At 42.8% G+C, this 20965-nt stretch overlaps 1 protein-coding gene across 5 annotated transcripts in view; it reads right to left on the bottom strand.

Annotated features, from left to right (window-relative positions):
- ASMTL (acetylserotonin O-methyltransferase like) overlaps nucleotides 1-20965 on the bottom strand; it is a 1454724-nt gene that overhangs the window by 680294 nt on the left and 753465 nt on the right. For all 5 annotated transcript variants that reach the window (XM_044072474.1, XM_044072476.1, XM_044072473.1 and 2 more), the window contains one exon: nucleotides 849-1296. In XM_044072474.1, the coding sequence (XP_043928409.1) occupies nucleotides 849-1296 (448 nt within the window). The remainder of the gene's footprint in view (nucleotides 1-848; nucleotides 1297-20965) is intronic.

The raw sequence follows: 20965 nt of genomic DNA on the forward strand, positions 1-20965 counted from the left end.
ACTGAACTAATCTAAATTCTTCCACACCCACCTTAGGAACCAGATCTTCTCAAAGAAGATCAAGCAGCCTATGTTCCACAAACGGGGATAGTAACTCTCCAACATCTTTTACCTTGAAGTTTTTCCTTGAGAGTAGACTGGTAGGAGGACACTAGTGCTTGAACCTGCCTCCCAAGGAGGATTTGTGACATTTTCTGAGAAAAACGAAGGCATACATATTACTGCATGAGTGAAAACTATGAAACTATGACAGGAGCAGTAAATAATTATGAAACAGAAAAAAGCTACAGAAAAAACACTGGCTGGTTATAATGCCTGATGCTAGGCAAGTAGGCACTGTGCTTAACGCCAAGGAGAAGGAAGAACTGGGCCCAGTGTGAAGTACCCTGTCAATAGGTCAAACACCAGAGGAAAAGCCAATGTCAGATTTGACAACTGTGAGTAAGATGCTAGCCAAAAGGGACTTTCCATTTAGTAGTGATAAGATCATCAACAGAAAGTCAGACATTATGGTGGAACATTGCAAAGACAGCCACAACCAGGAGTGCGCTCATGTAGGACAGAGATGGCTTGGAGTCCAGAAGAAGAAACTGCAGGAGGAGGTGCCTTACATTAATAGCATGAAATCCCATAACTATTAGGAATGACTGTTACCAAAGGAAGGACCTCCTTTTAAAGGATGGTGGCAAGGTAAAAAGAGTCTGGGGAAAGTGAAGCTAACCTAGAAAAGTACCAGAGACTTGCATCAGAAGCTCATAAATTAAGCAGTTGCATTCTCGAACTTCTATAGATGACAATCAAGTTGCAGTTTTCAAGAAAAAAAACCCATGCTGCAAAGTAAGAAATACCTTTGATGCTTTAAATCCATCCAGGAGTTCAGCAATTCTGTGAGGAAACTCCACATTCACAGAAGCCACTGATGGTAATGCTGCGATTTTGATAAGCTCAGCTTCCTTCTCAGAATTTTGTTGACTTTCGGGGATGTTCTTATTGCCATGTGACCAGATGCAAACCATGTCCACAGCAGCTGTCCTAGTGTTCAAGTGACCTGGTAAATTGTTTTTTGAATCTGGTAAGCTAGGCTCTGTGTCACTCAAACCTTCAAACGTTTCTACATATGGAATAGAATCATATTTTATGCGTTGTATGGGTCTTTCTGTTGGTGGGTTATGCAGTTCACCTAATTTTTTGCAAAAGTGGTTAAGAGGAAATCCTACAACATTCAGAAAATCCCCATGGACCCATTCTACCAGCATTCCTCCAAGAGCTTGGATTCCATAGCCACCAGCTTTGTCCCTACAAAATAAAAATGCTGAATTAATAATAAATAGTTGTAGAACTTTGAACACTTAAATAGCAAAAGTAAAACATTACACATTGTGAAGTACTAGTGCAAAGTAAGATGTGTCCGGAAGTATGAGACCACAAACAAAAGTACAGTTTTGTACCTACCATAAATGTAGATGTTCGAAGATCTACATTGCTGCAGTCCTTACATATGGGTAGTCCGCTGTCCTCGGTCGGCCCGAATACCAAAGTATTAGGCTGACGTCGGTCAAGGCGCTTAAGACTGACATCAGGACGTCAGGGTATAAATGCGCATGACCGACGTCATATCCTCAGTCTTTTCTTGCCCCAGATGTCAGAAGGCCCTAAAAAGAAAGGCCAAAACCAAAAGACAGCAAAAAACAACCAACCACCCCTGCACTAATCATATTTACAATATTTACAATATTCACAACCCAAACTACACCACCGCCTCTAACTACAGAGGGGAAGGAGGGAGGGTAAATTGGACTGCAGCAATGTAGATCTTCGAACATCTACATTTATGGTAGGTACAACACTGTACTATGTTCTTCATCTCACATTGCTGCAGTCCTTACATATGGGTAGAATCCCAAAGCAGAGGTAAGGGAGGATGGCAAAACTATAAAGCATTAGGAGCTGCCAAAATGCCCTGTAAAATTGCAGTGGCAAAACCAGCCCTAGATTTAGAGTAAAGTGGAAGGTGGTAATGCTTAGAGAAAGTATGCACTGAACTCCAAGTAGCTGCCTCCAAAATATCTTTAGTAGCCACCCCTTAAAAAAGCTGTAGAAGTGGCAGTAGCCCTAGTGGAATGAGGCCTAATCCCAGCTGGAACCTCTTTACCATGATGGGAATAACAGAAAGCAATACAAAACCAATCCACTTAGAAATAGTTTGTTTTGAAACAGGTTTGCCCTGAGAACCCAAAGCAAAAGAAACAAATAACTGCTGAGACTGCCTGAACCCTTTAGTTCTGCTCAAATAATATCGCAATTGCCTGTGTATATCCAAAGTGTGTAAAATCTTTTCCCCTTTATTTTGGGGGTTTGCATAAAAAGTAGGCAAATGAATAGTTTGGTTTAAAGCCACACTAGAAACCACTTTAGGCATAAAGGAAGGATTAGTACGCAAAGATACCCTATCCTTATGGAAAATTAAGAAAGGCTCAACCGCCATAAGGGCCTGTAATTCAGAAACCCTTCTCGCAGAGGTAATGGCCAACAAAAAAGCAGTCTTCCATGATAAATATTTCAACTCGGCAGTAGCTGCAGGCTCAAAAGGTTGTAGAGTGAGTTTCTCCAACACAAAATTGAGATCCCAAGCAGGAGTAGGAGCTCTATGTGGGGGTCTTATATTCTTTGCCCCTCTAAGGAATTGCTTAAACAAAGGATGAGAAAACAATGGTGGGTCACAATCATAGTGAGCAGAAATTGCTGCAGCATGAACCTTAATAGAGGAGAAGGACAGACCTTTGTCCAGTAACTCAGTAAGGTATTGAAGAGCCACACTTAAATTAGGCTTAGAAACATCAAAGTCCTTTGCTGTACTCCAAAATAAAAATCTCCTCCATTTATCTGCGTACACTTTCCTTGTACTAGGCCTTCTGGCCTCCAAAATAACATTCAAAACTTGTTGTGGAAGCTGAGACCCTCCAGGGTTTAAAACAGAATATGCCAGGCTGTTAGATGTAGAGAGTGAAGTTTGACATTGAGTAAATGACTGTTCTCCTGAGACAGCAGGTGAGGAATCAAGGTAAAGGCCAAGGAGGCTCCTGCACCAGACTTCTCAGTAATGGGTACCAGTGCTGTCGAGGCCAATCTGGAGCTATTAAAATCATGTTTGGCTTGTCCTGTCTGACCTTCAGGAGTACCTTTGGGAGGAGAGGCAGAGGTGGAAAGGCATACACATGAAGATTGCTCCAATTGAATGAGAGAGCATCCACTTTCCAGGCTGTGGGATGAAACCTTTATGTGCAAAACTTTGGCAGCTGGTAGTTTAGTGGAGAAGCGAACAGATCTATGTCTGGAGTTCCCCATAACACTGTCAATTTCTGAAATACATGAGGATCCAATTTCCACTCGTGGGGATCCATAATTTGTCTGCTCAACACATCCGCTAAGGAGTTCTGTGCTCCTGGCAGAAACCTTGCCTGAAGATTTAGCTGTAAACTGAGAGCAGTCTCCCACAAAATCATTGCTTGTCTGCACAGAGGATAAGAATGCATTCCCCCTTGCTTGTTGATGTACCACATGACAGTTGTGTTGTCTGTTAGAACCAACACCTGCCCTGGAAGAAGTAAATCCTTGAAAGCTATTAATGCAAATTGGACTGCTAACATCTCCTTCAAGTTGATATGTAGATGTTGAAGTCTGGCAGGCCACATGTCTTGTACCCATTTTCCATTTAGATGAGCTCCCCAAGCTTTGTCTGAGGCATCTGTCATTAGAATCTGACTCGCCTCTGGCCGGGTCACAGAGAGTCCCTTGTTTAGGTGACATTCCTGAGCCCACCACAAAAATTCCTTTTGAATGCAAGGTATTATCTGAATGACAGTGTCCATATCTTGGCAGTGCTGTGTCCATACATTTTTGAGATACCATTGTAGCTTCCTCATATGCAGTTTGGCATTGGGAAGTACCAGAATACAAGATGCCATGAACCCCAAGGCTTGAAGGACTGTCCTTGCAGTCAGCCTGGACTGACGAGACAATTGATGGAAGTAAAGAGAAAGATTCTTTTGTTTGTCCGGGGTCAAAAGGCCATCTGGGATGCTGTATTCAGTCTCACACCCAGAAAGCACATGTCCTGAGAGGGTACTAGACTGGACTTTATTTCGTTCACAGAATACCCCAGGCATCTTAACACTGCTATCACATACTGTAAATGATGAAGAAGTTCGTCCTTTCCTTGGGCCAGAATCAGGCAATCGTCCAAATAAGGATAGATTTGTATTCCTCCTAGCCTGAAGAAAGCTATCACTGGAGCCAGAACCTTCGTGAACACTCTGGGCGCAGTAGATAAGCCAAAGGGCAATGCAGAGAACTGATAATGAGAAGTCCCAGCCCGAAACCGCAGATACTTCCTGCAACTGAGCCTGATAGGAACATGAAGGTAAGCCTCCTTGAGATCCAGAGTCACCATCCAGTGATCTTTGCCCAGCAGAGGTAAAAGCTGTTGTAACGTCAACATTTTGAACTTGGGAATGTCCAGATATGTGTTGAGGACAGATAAATCCAAAATTGGTCTCCACGTGTTCCCTTTCTTTGGTACTAGGAACAGGCGGGAATAAAATCCTAGGCCCACTTCTGGCAGAGGGACCGGTTGTATGGCCCTTATTTGAAGTAGCAGAGAAATTTGTTTGTGAGCCTCTAGTCTTTGCTGAGGAGGAACGTCCGGCATGCCTTTGAAAGGAGGCAAGGTATGGAAATAAAACTTGTAACCTTGGTGTATGATATCTAATACCCATTTGTCTTGGGTAATCAAATTCCAATTTTCCTTGAAGAGTGCCAACCTTCCTCCCAAAGGTGCTGCCAGGCAAGAAGGATCTGGCAGCTGAAAAGGTAGGTCATTGGGCCTGTTTACGAAAGGACTGGCCCCTGCCCTCACCCGAAGATTGTGCAGGTGAACTCCCTGTTCTAGGTCTGAAAGAGCTCTGAGCTCTGCCCCTACCACGTCTAGATCTACCCCTAGACTGAGAATCATAAGAAGGATATGTCCATCCCTTAGCAGGCCAATTCCTACTAAACTTCGGAGGCTGAACTTGCAAAAAATCTTTAACAGCCTGCATAGACTTAGCCTTGTCTTCCATTTTCTTCAAGACTGACTCCACAGGTGAACCAAACAACACATCAGACTGTAAAGGAGCATCCAAAATCCTTGTCTTAACATGGTCAGATAAATTCTGATCCCTCAGCCAGGCATGCCTGCGAAGAACTGAACCAGTGGCAGCCACCCTAGACGAGGCCTGTACAGCATCAAAACCACATTGTAAAGAATACTTACCCACCTGTTCAGAAACATGCACCAAATCTTGTAATTCCTTACACTCAATGCCTTCCGCCAGAGCATCCACCTTAGACTTCAATTGAGAAAGAAGATAGTTTTGATATTTCAACATATGAAACTGGCAATTCAAAGCCCTCATAGCTAAGGTAGAAGATGTATAGACTTTCTTTCCCCATCTATCCAAAGCTCTGGCCTCTTTATCTGGAGGAACCGGATTTTTTACAACAGAGGCCTTGACACCTTTAGGTCCCTGACTAACAGTTTCTGGGTCCGCCCTAGGACTCTTATAAAGATATTTATGAGCCTCAGGCACCCTGTAATACCTATCCGGTTTAACAGGAGCAGGAGGCAGAGAATCAGGATTAAGTGAAGCCTCTGCAAACACATCTTCCACAACATCCAGAACAGGGGTATAGCCAAGGGCCTATGCTGGGGTAAAAGCAAAAATTCCCTAAGCCTTTTCCTGGAATCAGAGAAGTCCTGACCTTCCCACTTAAAATGTTCCCTCATGGAATGAAGAGTCTCTGAAAAGAAAAATCCTCTGGAGGAGAAGCAGAAGGAGTGAATCATCTGCATCAGAATCAGAATAAGGAGAGTACTCCTGCAAGTCTTCAGCCGAAGACTCTGAAACATCCGAAGCCTGCTCAAAACTCCCCAACTCTGGCTCCACCCTAGGCCTCTTATCAGGAGGGGGCAAAGAACCTCTAATCAGAGTAATCAAATCTTCTGCCATTTTAAGCATGTGCTTCTTGGGCACAGACCCTGCTGAACTAGGAGTGACACCAACAGAAGCTAAACCTGGCCTACCTCTGGGAGAAGCCTTGGAAACAGAAGGAGAGGGCCTAACCACCCTAGGAAGGGAGGGGAGCACAGTAACCTGAGAAGCCCCTTCAGCCTGACCTGCCTCCTGAGAGGCCACATCCTGCAATATCAAAGTCTCCCCTTGGGACTCCAGAGAAGCCTCCGTCGGAACCACCGGTTCCACTGACGCCTCTAAAGAACCGGCGTCCGGAACGGACGACTCATCTTGCCTGGGTTTAACTGCTTTGTCTTTGAGCTTCTTCGAAGAAGCGGGCGCCGGAGAATCCGACGGCATATTATAATTGCACCGCTTCCCGAAGACCAGCCTAGCACAATCTAACCTTCGCTTAATAGTGCGCTTATTGAACCTAGCACAAAAGCGACACCCAACAACGTCGTGCTCAGGCCCCAGACAAGGAATACACAAAGAATGATAATCCCTATGCGGTATCTGTTTCCCACAAGAAATAGTTATTCACTTTTTCTGACATCCGGTAAAACACTGAGGCAAGAAAAAACCAAAATATTCCCCAACGGGGTACTTAGCCAACTTTGATTCGGTCTGAAACTCCGAACTCGAAAAATTTCAGAACGCCGAACGGCACTTGCAACGCTGCTTCTGCATCGGACCATGCGGCAAAAAAGACTGAGGATATGACGTCGGTCATGCGCATTTGTACCCTGACGTCCTGATGTCAGTCTTAAGCGCCTTGACCGACGTCAGCCTAATACTTTGGTATTCGGGCCGACCGAGGACAGCGGACTACCCATATGTAAGGACTGCAGCAATGTGAGATGAAGAACATCTGTCTTCAGTCAGTGTACTAGAAGTGTTAGCTCAAAGTGAGCTAGTATACTGTTAGGTAGTAAGCTGCTAATAATTAATTAAATGTAAAATACTGTATTATTTACTTTAAAATGATAATTAATATAGATTATATATTTGTTCATACTCATAATCCAGACATAGGCATTCCACACATCTGTTGATCTAACATGGTTGAGTTATATCCATGCCCCACAGCAACCCCTAACTTGTCATTCACATTAAATTAAAGAAAAATTACAAATGTAGGAAAAATAAACAGCAGAACTCAAACTAAATTTCAGTGAAACTCCAGCCTGAAGGCACAGAGGCAGGGTGTCTATCTATTATACGAAGAATCTATATTCAAGAAAGGACTTGGATTTCTGGTGAGAATAGGCTGGGAGAAAGGACTAGCAACCTACTTTTGTACATCTGCCATGAAAATTTCTTTGGATAGCCTGCATAACTTGTCCTCTGGCTCACCATGAGTCAGATACGAATTGACAGCATTAGCACATACATACACAAACTAGGGTAAATAAGTGTTGGATTCTCGAGTACTAACCTATTAGAATGTACAGTATGTCACCATTATCTTTACATGACAGTATTTATACCAACATGAAAATAAATCAGCTGAAACAGCACAGTTACATCTACTCTAGCGGATGTCATTGCTGCTGTGATTTAGTCACTGTGGTGTGACTATGCATGCAACATCAAATGCTGCACTAATTCAACATATTTCTGACTGGCACGTAAAAAAATATTACAAATTCGTATCCACCTCCTGCTACCCCAGACTGCATTAAATCAGTTATATTACATTACATAATAACTTTTATAATCAAATTCTGATTCACTAACTTTCTTTCAATGAAAATTGGTAAATCAAAATCTATAACACGTGGGACAGGGTTACTGAACCCCTAAACCAATCAACTCTATAACACATGTTTACATGCATGAACAGAAAAGAAGCAAGTCATAATAACAGTTCCCACTGTTATTGTAATTCAGCATGTGTGTATGTGTTTGTGCGCACTTTCTTTTAATGGTATTCATTCATTCCAACATTATGTAAATTGCTCAATTCATGACTGCCATTAAACTTCAGTACTCCTCCTCCTGAACTTTGTTCTGCATGTATTGTTTCCACAAATTCCATTTATTTTTATGAAGTTGACTCCTTCACTTTTCTGTAGATCCCACCTCCAAACTCCTTTAAAATATTCAGAACTTCAGTAATTTTTGGTACAGAATTTGATGCGTTTCGGGCATTCAATAGCATTAAACTCAGGCCTTACATAATTCAGATGCTGTATCACAGCTCAAAAGAATTATTTTCTTACTAACAACTATATGTTCCCCCAATATTTTCATCAAAATAGTCTGTATGGAATTTAATATCTTGTGAAGGGCCCACACAGCTTGCCCAGATTTTTAGATGCCTCGAACACCTCACTCCTGCATACAGTGAAATAACAGCAGCTATATTAAGGGACTGCATCTTGCAAATAGAATGTGAAATATTGGTAATCTATGCTAGAAACATTTTTTAAGGTAAACCTTGCTTGCTGAACTTTAGTGCATTGAACATTGTTGTATCTGATAAGATGTTTACCAGCTCACAGAGTCAAACACGAGGATCTTTCATAAACCTGTAGTCAGCTAAGAGCTAACTGTTCTCTTAAGAAGAGGAAGTATGCAGAGGTACTGAAAGTAAAAAAAAAAAAAAAAAACAAACATGATTGTTTAGATCTTAGGAAGTGATTTGTAATTAGTTCTAAACAATTATGACCTTCTTGAACTCATTGTTTATACAAGACTATAAAATGCCCAGCAGCCAGCAACAGAAACTCATCATCCGGATATGATTTGATCAACACAAACTCTTAGCTTGGACTGAGCATACAGTTTTGCCAGTGTTGGCACTGTGTTGACTTAACAGATAGCTGCACTGATAGGATTTAGAGTCGCCCTATGAGTGAGCAAAGATGATTTTTTTGATTCTTGTAAGTAAAATATCATTCTCCTGATTTGATTTGCTAATTATTTAGTGCTATTTGGTAATAAACTATTCAAGCTTGTGCCTTGGTGTCTCGTGTCACTTCTCAACAGTACTACCCTCAGAACCTAGACAATAGACCACAGCAGATCTGCCAACTCATTACACTCCCAAAACATTGTCTCAATTACCTCATTCTTTCCCATAACACCTGCATTAGCTGTCTACCAACTAAAGTCTACTTTGTGTATAAAATTACCTATGCAAACACTTCCTTAAAAAATCTTATTTGGACTTTGTTGCATACTTGGGATCCTTACAAATTTCTTCCCATTGTTCCTTTGTAAACCTCCTTTCCATTCCCTTTTATCAAACTTTCTAACCTCCTCTGGCTGACTCTCATAACTATCATGCAATATTTTATATGCCCTCCTAATTATACAAATTTTTAACAGCAACATCTGTTGCTGACTTGACTAAAACCTCTAGAATACTTGGTCTTTCACTCAGGATTCCCTTATCAATTTCTCTTTGCCTACACCTTATCAATCCCTGATAAGGAAGGCAGTCTCTAAACTGCAATCCAAACTTCTTAATCTCATTACACTGTATTAATTTCATCTCCCAAGTTATTTGCTCATAATACATTGGTTCCTTTGCTTATTTCCTCCAGTAAATTGCAGATCCACATTGCTTGTTTTATATAACCCTACATGCAGACCCCTTTACTGGTAAAATCTCCTTTCTCCATTCCCCTGCTGGCTTAGTTCTTTGAATACTTTCTGCTACGTTATGAATATAATATCCTGTAAGGCTGTTGTCATTTTCCTTAAAGACTTCCATCCAAAATAGTAGCCTCTCTACTCTAAAGTCCCCCATCTTGTCTCGTTTCCCACTTTGATCTATTATCTTCTGCTTGAGCTATGTATATTGGCCTTAACTGCACAGCTGTGCAGCTCTCACGCAAGTCTTTAATCAGGTAACAATAAGCCACCTTGTTCTATGAAGGAAATTAATGTATTCCACTTAATTGTTGCCATTTTCCACTCGCAAATAAATTCCTTCAGCTCTTTATTCATTCTCATCCGCAACTTCTCCTCTGGTTGATAAATATATGCCTACTTCTATAGAAGACTAGAGGGACTAAACCATTTTTGCTGCTTGTATCATACCATACATTATCCATCATAAAGAGGTTTTAATTTCTCATTTTTTGTACTATATTTTACTTAGTTTCTTCACAAATATCCTTAGCTGCCATAGAAGAATCCCTTTTAATCCATACACCTAAACATTTCATCTTATGATGCCCTCATAATTGTGAGTATTGCTGAATCAATTCTTGTGTGGATACACAGTTGACCAGTATAACGTTGCTTTATCTTAATTTATTTTACTTCTCAAAAAGACATGAAACTGTCTCAAAATGGTCCACAACAGTGAAACATCCTTTTCTGGATTTAGCAAGTAAAAAATAATACCATTTGCAGATGAAGCTAACTTTTCTTAACAATCATAGTGGCTATATCCTCGAATTCACGAGTCCTTCATTTTCTTTGCAAATGGCTGTAAATGTATTGGCTATTAACATAAAGCAAATAACAATGGTGAAAGAGGACTTCCCTACCTGGTTCTTCTGTTCAAAGATAGCTTGTCAGAGAAGAATCCTCCCACCTTACTTCTTGCCTCTGTCCCTGTATATATCTTCCGTATAAATACTATTATTTTATCAGAGAATACAAATACTACCATTGCCCTACAAATAAGATCCAGTGGACTCTACTGAATGCTTTCTCTGCCTCAGGCTCCACAAACAATTGCATTATGTTTTTCACTCTGCTTCCCTCTGTATCAATGTTGTTGTGTTTTCAAGTGTTTGTTCTCCTCTCCATAAAACCACATGATCCATATCAATCAACTCTGATAACAGCACTGTCATTTTCTAAGCTAGTACAGACATAAACACTTTATAATCTTGGTTTAAAACTGAAATGTGTCCATATAAAGCTGACTCTTTGGGTAATACAACCACCAAAGCTTTCCTCCAAGATGTCTGAAACTGTCTTAAGTTTCAAAATATCACTAAAAAACTTCTAGATCTTTACCACTTTCTTCCCTAACTTCTGAATTTCCACAGGAATGCAGCACAGTTGTGTCCCACTTACAGTACAGTTTTGTACCTACCATAAATGTAGATGTTCGAGTGTCTTCACTGCTGCAGTCATTACACTTGGGTTATCCTGCCGTCAGGTGGCCCCGCAGTCTGCCAGAGTTCCAAAGTCTTGGTCCGGCGTCAGTTGCTGTCGCTTCCTCCCTGACATCAGTGCGCCAGGGGTATACAAGATGCAGCCGACGCCATTTTCTTCAGTTTTTCTTGCCCCAGATGTCAGGTGCCCTCAAAAAGGTAGGCAATACATATTGCTAATAAAACATACAATAAGGTAAAAACAAAACATTCAGTAACCAGCAAATACACCACATAGGTAGTATAGTGTAGAAAGGTATAGATAAGTCCCAGTTAAGAAAGAGGGGATGGCGGGTGGGTAACCAGGACTGCAGCAGTGAAGACACTCGAACATCTACATTTATGGTAAGTACAAAACTGTACTACGCTCATCCTGTTTCACTGCTGCAGTCATTACACTTGGGTTGAATCCCAAAGCTGAGTCAGGGTGGCTGGTTCTATAGAGGATTTGGTGTGGCTATGAGGTCCTGCAGCACTGCAGTGGCAAAGCCAGTTCTGGATCTAGAATAAAGAGGCAAGTGGTAATGCTTGGTAAAGGTGTACACTGAGCTCCAAGTTGCAGCTTCCAAGATGTCTTTGGTAGGTACTCCTCTAAGGTAGGCAGTAGAAGTGGCAGTTACCCTGGTGGAATGTGGTCTAATGTTACTAGGTACAGGTTTTCCCATGCTGTGTGTATCAGAACTAGATACAGTGTCCTATCCAGTTTGAAATGGTCTGCTTTGAAATAGCCTTTCCCTGTGATCCTGCAGCATATGATACAAACAACTGTTTTTCTGAAAGCTTTTGTTTTGTCCAAGTAGAAACGTAATTGTCTGTGTATGTCCATGGAGTGTAGAAGTCTCTTCCCTTTATTCTGGGGATTTGGATAAAAAGTTGGCAAGTGAATAGTTTGGTTAAGAGCCACACTGGATACCACCTTAGGCATAAAAGAAGGGTTTGTTCTTAAAGAAACCCTGTCTTGGTGAAAAATGATGAAAGGCTCCACTGCCATTAGTGCCTGTAGTTCTGAGACTCTTCGTGCTGAGGTTATTGCCAGAAGCAGAGCAGTTTTCCATGATACATATTTTAATTCTGCTGAATTGGCTGGCTCAAAAGGAGGTAAAATGAGTTTTTCCAAGACAAAATTGAGGTCCCAAGTAGGTGTTGGTGCCCTCCGGGGCGGTCTTATGTTTTTAGCCCCTCTGAGGTACTGCTTTAGCAATGGATGAGAGAAAATAGGAGGATCTGTGTTGCAATGAGCGGAGATGGCGGAGGAGTGGATCTTAATGGATGAGAAGGATAGTCCTTTGTCCAGCATCTCAGTTAAGTATTGCAGTATCTGAGAAATGTTTGGGACAAGAGGGTCAAGGCTTTGAGCCTGGTTCCAGGCACAGAATCTCTTCCACTTTTCTGAATAAGATTTCCTGGTGCTAGGCCTCCTGGCCTCCAAAATGACATCCATAACAGCTTTAGAGAGAGGTGTTGTCTGTCTTGACTAATGAATCTGCCATGCAGCCAGGTGTAAGGTTTTGAGCTGACTGTGCAGGATCTGATTGTTTTGTTGAGTCAGAAGGTGTGGAATTTGAGGTAAAATCCATGGTGGGCCTTGAGCTAAGTTCTTTAAGATTGGGTACCAGTGCTGGTGTGGCCAGTCTGGAGCAATCAGGATCATCTGTGGTTTTTCTTGTCTGGCTTTTAGGAGTACCTTTGAAAGGAGAGGCAGTGGTGGGAAGGCATAAACTTTTAGGCTTTTCCAGCTGAACGAAAGAGCATCCACTTTCCATGCTTGTGTGTGATAAGTCCTTGTGCAGAATTTTTGTAGTTGTCAATTCAGTGGGGAGGCAAAAAGATCTATGTCTGGGTACCCCCATTTTTGCGTTATCATGCTGAAGACTTGTGGATTTAATTTCCACTCGTGAGGATCCATGATGTTTCTGCTTAAGTCGTCTGCCAGTGTATTTTTCTTTCCTGGTAGGAATTGTGCTTGCAGATGAACTTGATAAGTTAGAGCTGTGTTCCACAAGGTCATGGCTTGTCTGCATAGGGGGTAAGAATGAGTGCCCCCCCCCTTGCTTGTTTATGTACCGCATTACTGTGGTGTTGTCTGTCTTTAATAATAATTGCCCTGGATGCAGAAGGTCCTTGAAAGCTGTTAGGGCATGCTGTACAGCCAACATCTCTTTTTGATTGATGTGAAGATGCATTTGGTCTGTGGCCCACTTGTCCTGAATACATTTTCCTGCCATGTGTGCTCCCCAGGCGTAATCCGAAGCACCTGTTGTTAACGTCTGCCTGGCTGTGGGTAGAGTAAAAGGCTGCCCCTTGTTGAGGTGACATGCCTGTGCCCACCATCGAAACTCCTGTTGTAGGCAGGGAATCAGTGGTATTATTGTTTACAAACTGTGAGAGTGTTGAGTCCAAACACTTTTTAGGTACCATTGTAATTTCCTCATATGCAGTATGGAATTAGTAGTATGCAGGATGCCATGAATCCCAAGGCCTGCAGAATTTTTCTTGCAGGGAGTTGGGACTTTGTTGCCATCAATTGAAAATACTGAGTCAGTTGTCCTTGTTTGTCTGGCATGAGATAAGCCATCTGGGCCGTTGTATTTAAGCTGGCACCCAGGAATATTATCTCTTGTGAGGGCACTAGTTTTGACTTCTTTTCGTTTATTGTGTACCCTAGGCAAATTAGCAACCTTTTTACAAATGCCAGACGCTTTAGAAGAATGTCCTTGCTCTCTACTGAATAAGGCAGTCGTCCATGTATGGATATATTTGAATTCCTTTTTGTCTGCAAAATGCAATTACTGGTGCCAGGCACTTTGTGAAGACCCTGGGTGCAGTAGATAATCCAAAGGGCAATGCAGAGAATTGATAGTGCATTGAACCAGCTATGAATCTGAGGTATCTTCTGCAATTTTGTCTGATGGGGACATGCAGGTATGCCTCTGAGGTCCAAAGTTACAAGCCAAGCCTTCTTGCCCAACATGGGAAGGAGCTGCTGTAGTGTCAACATTTTGAATTTCGGAACAACCAGGTAAGTATTTAGAGTAGAAAGATCTAATATGGGTCCCCAGGCTTTGTCCTTTCTGGGGACTAGGAAAAGTCGAGTAAAATCCTTGTCCTTGTTCCTGCTGTAGCACTTTTTGAACAGCTCTCATGTCCATGAGGGCTGTAATTTGCTTTTGTGCCTCTGCATTGATTTTGTGGCAGGTCTGGCATTCCTTTTAGCCTTGGTAAAGTGTGAAAGTGGAACATGTAACCTTGAGACACAATATTCAGAACCCATTTGTCTTGGGTGATTGTTTGCCAATTTTGAGAAAAAAGTGCTAGTTTCCCCCCTAAGGGAGCTGCCAAAAGGGAAGTGCTGGGCATTGGAAGGGGGAAGTCATTGGGACTGTTTCCTGTAAGGTTGTGACTTGTCTTCACCTCCTTTTGGGGTTGAAGCACCCCACTGTCATGGTCTGTAAGAGCCTTGGGGCTGAGATCTGCCTCTTGGGCGTCTGTATCTGCCTCTTTGTGGCCTGTCTGACACTGGAAAGGACCAATTCTTTGTAGGCCAATTTCTGCTAAATCGAGGTGGTTGTACCTGTAAGAAATCCTTCACTGTTTGCATAGATTTTGCCTTATTCTCCATTTTCTTTAATACCTCTTCTGCCTTAACACCAAATAAAATATCTTGCTGTAAAGGAGCATCCAATAATTTTGTCTTAACATGATCTGGTAAACTTTGTTCTTTTAACCAAGCATGCCTTCGAATCACAGATCCTGTAACTGCTGCTCTACAAGAAGCCTCTAATGAATCAAAACCACATTGCAGAGTATGTTTTCCCACTTGTTCAGCTGCATGCAATAAATCCTGCATTTCCTTATAGTCAGGATGTTCTGCACTCGTAATCATTTTCTGTTTTAACTGAGACATTAAATATTGTTTGGTATTTAAGCATGTGAAACCGGCAATTTAAAGCCCTCACTGCTAAAGATGCAGAAGTATAAACTTTCTTCCCCCACCTGTCTAATGCTCTAGAATCCCTGTCAGAGGGAACTGGATTTTTAGCCATGGAAGCCTTTACCCCTTTGGGACCCTGGGAAATAGTTTCTGGGTCAGCAACAGGGTTTTTATAAAGAAATTTGAGAGAGTCAGGGACTCTGTAGTACCTGTCTGGCTTGACTGGAGCAGGGGGGTAAAGAATCAGGATTTAAACTGGATTCAGAGAACACACCATCCACAATATCCAACACTGGCGGAATAGCAAGGGGCCTGTGCTGAGGCAATAAAAGAAAGTCTCTGAGCCTTTGCTTGGATTCTGAGTAATCCTGGCCCTCCCAATGGAAATGCTCCCTCATGGTATGTAAAGTTTCCCCAAAAGAATAATCCTCTGGAGGAGAGGCTGAAAGAATTGATTCTTCAGCATCAGAGTCCTCATAGGGGGGTAAAGAGTATCCCTGGTCTGAAGAGGTATCAGAATATATGGAAACCTGGTCAGAGGAATCATAGTCTGTATCCTGCCTAGGCCTTTTATCAGGAGGGGGATGGGAACCCCTGATCAGAGTAATTAAGTCTTCGGCCATTTTGAGCATCTGTTTTTTAGGCATGGAGGCCTGTCCAGGTGAATGTTGTACTTGCTTCTTTGTCTTTAATGGAGTTTTAGACTTGGCTGTAGTTTTTATGGTAAGCTGTGAAGGTCTGAAAACACCCTCAGAAGCCGATGACTGCTCAACAGCACTGGACCCATCTGAAGGGTTTGTCTCCGAAGGCCCAACACCTTGAGTATCCAGAGGCCTAGGCATCTCCACGTGGGAGTCGGAAGTGGCCTGTGGCTCTGAGGTAGCGGGTGTCAGAGGCTGCAAAAGCGCCTCACTGAGAACCAGCGACTGGCCTAGAAGAGGCTTTGTCGTCAGTTTTGGGCCACGGATGCCTGTCCTTATCCTTGTCTTTGTGTTTTTTGTGTATTCCAGTTGTCGGTTGTTCCGACAGCATGGTATAATTAAATCTTCGGCCAAAGTAATGGCAAGCAAAATCAAACCAATGTTTAATAGTGCATTTGTTAAATCTAGCACAAAACCGACAACTAGTGACGTCGTGATCTGGCGTCGGCTGCATCTTATATTCCCCTGGAGCACTGACGTCAGGGAGGAAGCGACAGCAACTGATGCCGGACCAAGACTTTGGAACTCTGGCCGACTGCGGGACCGCCTGATGGCAGGATAACCCAAGTGTAATAACTGCAGCAGTGAAACACGATGAACATCATAATTGTAGCTGTTCAAATTGATCAATGTTGCTGAACTGATTCTTGTGTCTTCCTGCCATGCAGAAGCTGGCAACAGGCCAGATTTCCAGAATCTTTACATCATCCCTAGCCGACCAACATCTAAACGTTTGGATAGAAGAAATGAGTCCATCAGCACCATCTTCAGGTCTTTCTAAGCAGTGAAGAAGCTGTCTGATGCCTGAGGACAGCATGACTTCCCTAAATGTCTGAATTTAAGTGAGGAGGAGGAAAGAAAAAACATAGGAGGCAGAGAGGGGATGATGGACATAAGAGGACTATCTGCAAAAAACTCCTCTATCCCAAGCACCCAGCAAGGGAGAAACAAGTGGTCAGCAGATACAGGGGCTTGAGGGTGGGAGTATGTACTGCAAAACTGACCTACTCGAACATCTACAATTATGTTAACTCGGACACACCTGTATTATGTTCTTTGTAGTCACTGTTGCATTACTGCTTCTTGGGAGGACTCCCAAAACTAAATATTGGTTGGTGGGCCATCCGTATGACCTCAGGAAATAAGATTTTGCAGGACAGCAGAAGCAAAACCTGATCTAGCCCTCAAGACATCGCCTAGGTTATAGTGTTTTGTAAAGGTGTGCACTGAGTTCCATCTGGCTGCCTCTAGGATGGACGGACTGGGAATGCCTCCGAAAAATACAGTGGTAGTCACCCCATATCTTTTGGAGTGAGTTTTAACATGCCTACATAAATCCTTTCCATGTTGAAGTAACATAACTTAATGCAGTTAGCTATCCATTTAGAGATGGGTTGTTTGGAGACATACTTGCTCTGTTTACCCTCTGTAAAAGCCACCAGCAATAATTGCTCTGCTGTATTAGGAGTTTTTGTCCTGACTATAGTACTTCATTCTGCTTAAGCACAGCTAGGGAGTGTGGGACTTGCTCTGCCCTGTTTTCTGGGCTTGGGTAGAAGTCTGCTATGCGGACAGCCTGGTTTAAAGGAAGTTCTGGCACCATCATAGGCATAAAGGATGGGTTTTTCTGAGGGTGGCTATATCCCTGTGGGAGACAGTGAAAGGTTCTTTGCACATGAGGGCTTCTAGCTCGGAAACTCTCCTAGCTGATGTAACAGTTACAAAAAAGGCGGTCTTCCAAGTGAGCACCTTTAGACAGACAAAGGCAGCAGGTTTAAAGCTGGGCAAGGTTAGTTTTTCTAACACATACTTCATATCCTATGTTGGCATGGGGTTCATTCTGTGTGGTCTCAAATGACTCTCCCCTTTTAGAAAAAGCTTCATGTTCGGGTGTGAGAAGATAGGTTGAACACTGTGTAGGCAAGCTTATACTGCAGATGCATGTACCTTATTGCTGGAATAGGAAAGGCCTAGTTATAAAGAAGCCTGACAAGTACTGCAGTATTGAGCTGATGTCTGCTTGAGTAGGGTCAGTATTATTGCTGTAACACCAGGTGGAAAATCTTTTCTATTTTGCCATGTATGATTTCCTAGTATCGGCCTTTCTTACTTTTCTTACAATACAGCACCTACTCGGGATAAAATGCCATCCTACATGTCAAAATCCAATTCTCCAAGCAGTTCTCTTGAGGGTGGCTAGGTGGGGATGGAAGGCAGACCTCTAGACTTGGCTAAGGAAATCTCTCTACTGTGGCAGGGTGTGGAACCTTCCTTCGCTGAGAGTTAGGTGGAGGAAGAACCAATGTTGTCTCAGCCAGAAGGGGGCCACTAGAATCATAATGGGTCTGTTCACCTTGATTTTTGTTAGTACCCTAGAGATCAAAAGTAAACGCATGAATGCATACAGGAACCAGTTCATCCATGTGAAGGAGAATGCATCTATTTTCCATGTTCCTGTCTGTCCTGTTCTGTAGCACAACTTCTGCAGCAGCTTGTTAAGGAAAGCAGCAAACAGGTCTAGTGAGAGGATCACCCCCCCACTCTACAGTCAGATCTAAGAAGACATCAATTTTCAACAGGAATTCTCTTGCAGTGATGAGTTGCATTGGCAGAAGACTGGTCAGGTAGCCTGTCAAGACAGCAATCTTGTCTTGGAGAAGGAAGGCTTTCTTTTGAACAGTCTATGAGGACTCCCAGAATGAGGATCCTTCTATGAGGGAGAGTTTGGGATTTCTGAAGATTTAAGGTGAGTCTTATTTTCTACCAACAGTTTACAGTGATCTGTATGGCATCTAAAGTCTCTGAAGTGGATCTTCACAGGATGAGAAAGTCATCTAAGTATGGGTAAATATGAACCCCTAAAGTTCTGCAATGTGCTATCAGAGGAGGTAGGCATTTTGTGAAAACTCTGGGATAGCCCAAATGGGAAAGCACAAAATTGGAAGTGGCAGCCTATTGCTACAAATCGTAGATACTTTCTGTGACTGTTTGCTGGAAGATCACGGGCAGTCTTTCTCCAATGTAAGCATTCTGAATTTTGGGATGTTCAGGAACTTGTTTAGCTTTGACAGGTACAGGCTGGGCCTCCAAGTTTCCACTTTAACGACAGGCTGGATGAATTCTTGGTAAAAGTAGCTTCCTCAGGATAGGTGGTAACATACTTTCCTGCTCTTTTGGTGGTTTTGGAATGCCCTGGAAGGGTGGTATTTCATTTAAGTGACTGCAGTATCCCTTTTCTATGATGCTGAGGACCCACTGGTCCCTAGTGATGGATTTCAGTTGGTTTAGGAAGAATAAGAGTCTTCCTATTAGAAGTTTGGAGGGGATGGAAAGCGGTAAAGGAGGGTGGGTAGAATAGTTGCAGTTGTTCCATGTGCTGGATGGAGTCTTTTGAGCCCCCTGCCCTTTGTGACTGCGCTGTTTGCCATCTTCTAGACTGGCTTGGTTTTTTACCACAGGGAGGCCTCCCTTTGTCTTGTCTAGGTGGAAAAGGCCAAGGTTTTGAAGGGTGATTCTTACTGTAGCACAGGGTTAAAGACAGGTAAAATTATCTCACAGTTTTAATTTGCCTTATTTTTTGTCCAGTTTCCCTAAAAATTGTTCAGCTGGAGGACTAAAAGGAATTCCGTGTCCAATGGAGAATCCAGTAGTTCAGTCTTTACCTGATCTGACAAGGGCTGAGTCCTCAGCCATGCATGTCTGCAGATGACAGAACCTGTGGCAGTTGCTCTGCAAGAAGCATCTAAGGTATCATAGCTACATTTTATGGAGTGCCTGGAGACTTCTAAAGCTTCTCTGGCTATTTCCTGGGCTTCATTGGATAAGCTTCTATTCACAATAGTCTGTATTAGCTAGCAATCTGTGTTAAAGAGATTCAAGGTACATTAGCATATGGAATTGCCAATTCAATGCTCTTATTGTCAGGGTGGCAGAGGCATAGGTTTTCTTCCCATATCTGTCTATTAATCTACTTTCCCTGTCATTAGTCAAGGGATGTCTTGTTGGTCCTTTAGGTATACCTTTTGTGAATTCAGTGGAGACAGCAGAAGATTAAGTCTACGGATTTTTATAGAGGTGGCACTGGCTGATTTCCTCATATTAGGGGGTAGAGAGGTCAGGTGTAGAGCTATGTTTTCAAAGACATCAGCCAGTATAACATGTTGTGGAAGAACATTTGGGCGGCGCAGTGGTGCAGCGGTTAACGTTGTCGCCTCACAGCAAGAGGTTCTCTGGTTCGATTCTCGGCTGGGGTGCCTTCTGTGTGGAGTTTGCATGTTCTCCCTGTGCTCGCGTGGGTTTCCTCCGGGTACTCCGGTTTCCTCCCACATTCCAAAGACATGCATCTGGAGTATTTCTCCCCGGGCCTCCGCTGAAAACAGGATCTGTGGAACCTAGTCGGACATTCCCGGTCAACAAATGTAAAATAAAATAAAAAAATAAAAATAAAGAACAGCAAGTGGACTGGGTGAAGGCAAATTCAGCAGTTCCCTATAGTGAGTCTGGGGCTGGAAGAACTGCCTACTTTAGTAAGTAAGTCTGAGGTGGTAAGTGGGCAGGGTAAGACAATTCTTCCTCATCCTCTGAGCTAGAGGAATCTTCCTCTTCTGAAATGCTGCTTCCCTGGTTCTTTTAGATGGGGAGGTCTTGGAGATGGAAGAGAGAGAGAGCTCTCTAAATTTCATAAAGGCCATAAACACCTGTGCTCTTTTAAAAAGATCTGGGTCTATGGTCTGAGAAGAAGTGACTGGAGGTCGTGGCGAAGCAAATAAAGTGATTCTCTTCAGTTAGGTTATCTATTTTAAAATGATGATAAGGGGATGCAGTTGTCCAGCCACAACTTCGTTTGTAGCTTCAGTAGTCATGAAAGACGAAGAGTCTTGCTTGGAAGATTGTGTCAGAAGCTGAGGCCAGCAGAATGACCTGAGACCTAACCAACACGTAAGGGTGCTGTGACATTCATTGGTAGTCCGGAAACAATGGCAGCGTCCTGAGGGGTTGCACCAGAGGGTTCAGGCCTAGGAGACACTGGATCAGGGGGGCTGCAGAGGTGGCTCACCTAGGTCACTGGTTGAGTTAAGACCTACAACTAAAGATTTTTCACTAACATTGGGGTCATTTGCCTTTTTGCCTTTCTATTTTTTTGGAATGATGCTAGTG

The sequence above is a fragment of the Protopterus annectens genome, chromosome 5.part0 (genome assembly GCF_019279795.1).
Source record: "Protopterus annectens isolate FY-2018-M chromosome 5.part0, PAN1.0, whole genome shotgun sequence".
Taxonomy (NCBI): domain Eukaryota; kingdom Metazoa; phylum Chordata; order Ceratodontiformes; family Protopteridae; genus Protopterus; species Protopterus annectens.